This window comes from Apostichopus japonicus, chromosome 9 (genome assembly GCF_037975245.1).
Source record: "Apostichopus japonicus isolate 1M-3 chromosome 9, ASM3797524v1, whole genome shotgun sequence".
Classification (NCBI taxonomy): Eukaryota; Metazoa; Echinodermata; class Holothuroidea; order Aspidochirotida; family Stichopodidae; genus Apostichopus; species Apostichopus japonicus.
The window spans coordinates 4,031,412-4,037,500 of record NC_092569.1 but is presented as its reverse complement, the minus strand read 5'-3'; the positions used below and the strand labels follow the sequence as shown (position 1 = coordinate 4,037,500).

General features: G+C 36.0%; 1 protein-coding gene across 1 annotated transcript in view; it reads right to left on the bottom strand.

The window, feature by feature from the left end:
* LOC139973387 (uncharacterized) overlaps window positions 1–5,868 on the bottom strand; it is a 7,985-nt gene extending 2,117 nt beyond the window's left edge. Inside the window, exons 1-8 of the mRNA XM_071980038.1 lie at window positions 5,434–5,868; window positions 4,683–4,728; window positions 4,218–4,407; window positions 3,598–3,746; window positions 2,983–3,006; window positions 2,098–2,121; window positions 1,325–1,490; window positions 518–651 (exon numbers count right to left, since the gene is read on the bottom strand). Coding sequence (XP_071836139.1) covers window positions 518–651; window positions 1,325–1,490; window positions 2,098–2,121; window positions 2,983–3,006; window positions 3,598–3,746; window positions 4,218–4,407; window positions 4,683–4,728; window positions 5,434–5,436 — 736 coding nt within the window. The 5' untranslated portion in view covers window positions 5,437–5,868. The remainder of the gene's footprint in view (window positions 1–517; window positions 652–1,324; window positions 1,491–2,097; window positions 2,122–2,982; window positions 3,007–3,597; window positions 3,747–4,217; window positions 4,408–4,682; window positions 4,729–5,433) is intronic.
* Between the last annotated feature and the right edge of the window lie 221 nt (window positions 5,869–6,089).

Below are 6,089 nucleotides of genomic sequence, written 5' to 3'. Positions count from 1 at the left end.
GAGCGGATCCATGAATTTGAATAGTGGGGGTGGGGAGCGTTGATTGAAGACGATTACCATTTAAGGAGGCTGGGGATCCTCCTCCAGAAAAAAACAATCAGAAAAAAAAGTATGTGAAATTGTGAATTCTGAGGTATATTTAAGGCTATAAATAAGGTTCGCATGGTTGTGCAAAAAACATTATTTCATGTCCATCACACGTTTGCAATGAGCTTTATAAATCACGTTTCATACCCACATGACTTGTGATTTTGTACGGGATCGACAAAAATATGTGTGTTGGGGGAGGGGGGGAGGGTGATAGTGCACACCTACAACACCCTGGGTCCGCAACTAATGATGTGTTTATAATGTTCACCACATGCAGTGGCCTTCTGAAACAGGGCTTTGTTGTGGCCATGGGAAGAATTGTCTGCATTTCACTTAGTCTCTACATGTATATATGTGCTAAACAGTGGCTCATGATGGGCACGAATAAAGTGTCATACTGTTTATCCCATACATAGAGAATGCTTACCCACTGGACTTGAGAAGCACAGAGCCCGGTAGTGGTCAACATAACTGCTTTCAACGATTTCTAAATTCCAATCGTCGAATACTCTCACCATGTCCGACGCTAGTCCAGAATTATCAATGTAGAATACTTCACCGCTGTAAGAACAAGGAACCATTTTCTGAGAACCTGATTGTACACCACAAGTGGGAATTGTCCGGGGGGGGGGGGGGCAATTATCAGGGATGGCAATCGTCCGGGTGGGAATTGTTTGGGGGGGGGAATCGTCCAGGGGGAGTTGTCCGGGAACCCAACGCATCGGGAGGTAGAATGTTACACGTACCGTGATATCTGACATCAAAATGATTCAAGTTTCCAGGAAGATACATCATACGATGGTCATTAATTCAGCCGAAGATGCGGGGGTGTATATATGGATGCACCCCCCCCCCCATTCCCTTTGTGAGAAATTCTCCTTTTAAAAGTCGCCCACCCACCCCCCCCCCCTTCTCAAATCTCTGGCTACGTCCCTGGCTGTAAGTGCAGCTCTATTTTTATTGTATTTCTTTGAGCTCGGCTTGTTTGGAGCATGGAGGTAAAACTGTTTTACCTCCATGTTTGGAGTAACTGAACCTCCGTATATACATCAACACACTCCCATGTACGCAACTACATGTATCATGTGTCCAAATGGAAGAAAGACCCCGCAAGCAATTAGTGGTGTGCTATAGTTTTCTATATAAAGTCAAACCAAATTGTACACTTTATTTTACGTTTGTCATATGACTAAGGCTCTTCAAACGGGCTGAGAGTATATAAATCGGTGCTTACCTTAGTCCAAGATTCCAGGCCAACCAATTCAGAAATTCTAAATCTTGACTGGTTACTAAGTCACATGAATAAATACCCATCGACGCACCATACTCTGCGTTGCTGCTCGTGTAGCACAAGTTAGTACCATAGGTGTCGTCATAAACGTAATCAGTCGGGCAAAGATCTGAAATGTACGAGAAAAAATTAGCATAATTCCTTAACGTTAAAACAGAGGGCGCTATCCAAAGAGCTCAAAAGAATATCTCTGGCGCTATTGTACCGATCTAAATATACGGCTCTGGATCTAATCGTTGTTCTATATTAATGAATTTGTATAGCGCCATCTTGTCGCAACTGTCATACTACATGTAGAGTCTGCATCAATTGTTCTCCTTCAGGGAAAGTACCGAAAAGTGGCAGGAAATTATCTTTCTCGATAGGTTGACAAACATACGGAAGCTTAAAAGTGCCATCAACATAACAAAAACTTTGCCCCATAAGTTGACATTTTTCAGTAAATTGTTTAGATAACAAGATTATATATTATCAAAAATCAGAAAAATGTTGGATTGCTCAGTTGCTTTAACTGAGCAATCGAACAGTTTTCTGCAAAATGTTTAATTGACAACTAATCGTATCTCGTCAAATCAACATTTTTCTGCAAAATGTTCAATTGTTCCCTTCATTCCAACTGAGCGACCGTAACTAATTTGTTTCGTGGCACAGAAAGTAGAACGGTACCGTAACAGTATCATAAAATGTATCAATTCAAGCAGCACTGGCACACTTACCATTCACAGTTGCATCTCCTGTGTCTGCAAAGTAGGAAAGAAAAATGATAATTTTTCAAATTTTGAGTCATGTATAGATGAAAGTGACAATACATCAGAAACACAACACAACACTGCTTAAGTTGACAAGTTTGTGGTCCACAGCAAATTACAACATTATTTTCAATGAAAAGCAGAACTACGTTTATGTTATTCCCAAAGCTTCAGAAAGAGAATTTAGTTTTGTATTTTGCATGTGAACAACGGTAATATATGTATATATGGTGCACACCACTTATATGCATATATTAGGCCACATCTAAACGGTCGCAAATGTGACTTACAATACACGTATGCTACTTGTACACATATATGACTTCAAAACACGCCAGTAATACACATATAGCCTATAACCTCAAAGCTAGGTTACTAATACACATATATGTATATATGCATGTATTTTAGATCCTCCTGCAAGCAGGAACTCGCGAAAAAGCCTCATTGGCTTATCAAAGCCGCAAGCTGACCGAAATCAGTCTCTTACATTCATATTTAACGTCCATGATCATGAATTGTCAATTGTCAACAACTCTGTAACTGGACGACAATACATTCATCTGGGAGTGACTCGAACCGGGGACCTTATGATTGAAAGGCACCGGCGTTAACCACTGAGCTAACACTCCATGAAATATACACAATACACATATAGCCTATAACATCAAAGCTACGCTACTAATACACATATATGACTTTAAAGGGGTATACCGGTGGTAGACAGTGCATGAAGCTTATAATGAAGTGCAAAATATTCCACACTCCTGCACAAAAGGATTCAACTCAGCCACTACATACTAATACTTTTAGTACACATTTATCACTTTCAGGCAACACTGACACACTTACCTATCACAGTTGTTTCTTCAGTGTCTACAAAGCAGCAAAGAGAAAAGTATTATTCTTTTTCAGATTTTGCATATTTTATGAAAGTAATCATAAATCAGAATACAACACACTGCTAAGGTTGACAGGTTTGTGATCCTACGCAACTACCTATAATCTTTTGAAAGCAAAGCAGGACGACACTTTTATGTTATTTCTCAAAGCTTTAGTAAATGAATCAGTATTGTATATTGTAAAGATAGTACTTCGTAATACTTTTTAAACAACCCAAATGGGGTACTTGTGGGGACAATGTACCTAAATGGGCTACTTGTGAGGACAATGTGACAGCCCTGGAATCAATTCTTTGACATATGAGGTCGTAGGAGGATACCCAAACTTAGTGAATCACTAGACACATGGTCTAATTGGAAGTCCATGATGTGATCGATGGGTCGCGGCCAAATGAAATTAGTTTGCTGAGTTGTAACATGAGAAGGTATACGCGGGCCACCCGTATAAAGTATTGGTTTTACTTTAGTTACCATAACTATAACTATATATAACCTATTTGCTGCTAAAATCTCTTTTCAATTTTATTCTTCTTTCTATATTTATACAAGCTTCTAATATACTTACCAGGACTGTATTGACATATCTGATATTTGGAAGAATAACATGGTGTGTCCTGAACGTATGTGAAGTAGGCTTCTACTGCTGTCTTGGATCGATCGAAGAGGAAGCAACGATCATAAGTTTGACTAACGGAGACCCAGAATGTAGTATCACTATACAGAGATAAAAACGGATATACATGATAATGAAGTATATATATATATATATATATATATATATATATATATATATATATATATATATATATATATATATATATTCAATTTAACTCACTTATTCACAAAGGACAAAAATATATCTACAAATATGTGCATTTTGATGACAGCTATAAACAATAGGCGATTATATAAAACCGTACATTTCAACGATATAATCATCAAGTGGGTTATGATCGGAATGTAAAGCTTTTGAAGAACATTTAAAATTGCAGAGAAGAATCCAGGATATGACAAACCTAAATAGAGTCCACCCAATCAACAATATATCTTGAATTACGTACAAGATGAGATCTTCGACTTATATATATATATATATATATATATACAGCAAATCTAACGAAGACAAAGTCCGAGAAAGTCTGATATTCAAATAAAATGTACAAACTGATTTGCAGAAATGCTTACCCCGATGATTCAGAACTTTCTGAAATAATCGACGCATAGAGCGAATTCGACTCATCATTGGCAATCACTGAGCCTCCATCATTTCCACAGTTTGGCGAGAAAGACGTACCTTTCTCACTTGAAAGACCATAACAGAAGGAGTCCCCAACGTCAATCAGACCCCTAGCCTTACAGTTTCGAGAAACTACAGCTAAACACAAGACAAAGATGAAACACGAAGCATGTATATAGGTCTCGCTGAGAATTGCAATTATATAATAGTAATAATCATTATAATAATAATCATAATTATAATAATTTTATATATATAAATATATATAAATAATATATATATATATAATATATATATGTATACATATATATATATATATATATATATATATATAAATATATATATATATATATATATATATATATATATATATTATATATCTATAAATATCTATATATATATGTTATCCTTACCCGTTAATGCTACAGCCAGAATGACGCAATGAAGATATTTCATCAGCTGAGAAGAAAACGAAATATATGTACGAAATAGTATATGCTTGGCTGAAGGAAAGGCAAACGCCGATCCATTACTATTGATCAATGTGAAAAAGCCTATATATCTGTCATGCATGATCAACTCACCCAAGCAGCTTAGAAAAAAATCTTATTCTATTTGGGAGATATCACAGATTTAATGTTCCTTCACACACATGGCTGAAGACTTGATCAAGTCTAAATATGACATCATCGGGGCCACATGTGCTTCAATTTCTTATGTTTGTTTGCTTTAAGTTTCCTACAATGTTTTACTTGAAATGGAGACGATCTATTCAAATGATGAATATAAACTATTGACGCATGTTTACCTTATAACCTACTGAACACATTTGGTTCAGTGTCAACACTGTTAAATCTTTCTAAAAAATATCAAGAGAATAGCATAGAGAAAACAAACGGCTTTCAGATCCTATAGTTGCAATTTAATTTATAAAATCCCCATTATCAGACGCAACTTTTGAAACTACGATTATATCTCTGATGATAAGGTTTGTATCCCCTTTGATTCAGTGATACTAGTCACGAAAGTTCTACCCTTTACCTCCATGGTATTACTTCAAAACATAAACACGCGTATATATAAATATATATATATATATATATATATATATATATATATAGATACCTCTTAAGACAAAAGCGAGTAAAATGAAACCTAACTTACCATGATGGATGTCCCTCCGTCCTGTATGCTGGATCACCTCCAACCAGATCACAAGTGATTCAACATCTGGCCAAATAAATATCACTTTGAAACTAACTTGCGTAATACATATCATACATACATATATACATATCCTATAAATAAATTTCGTGACACGAAAGTGTAAATCTATAACATTAATTCGTTATTACGTTTTTGTCTTTAACCCTCTTAACACAATTAAATACGATATATGTAATGAATTCTAATTGTAGCGTTGGAGATGGAACTTATCGATGGGATTATGTTGCTATAGCTACAGTAAAAATATATATATATAGAAAAAAAAACGATGATGTTAAGGACAAAGTATTGATCTTAAGAATATTTTTATGGATGCCCAAGATATAGAACATTACATAATGCAAAGACGGACAGTTAAAAATAAAATAAGAGAAGGTGGGTCGTCTATACAGAGACGAAATAAAGGCAATTGAAAAGATTTCGATCATGTGGCGTGCGCAAGGGGAAAGTGGGGATGGGGGGTGGGGGAAATTGCTGCGTCAACGCCTCTCCATCCATCCAAATGTGTACACTCCCTTTTCAGCCTGAAACAAAAATCCGTATTTATAGATTACCGTTTCAACGATACATCTAGAAAAGTGGGGTAATTTCTA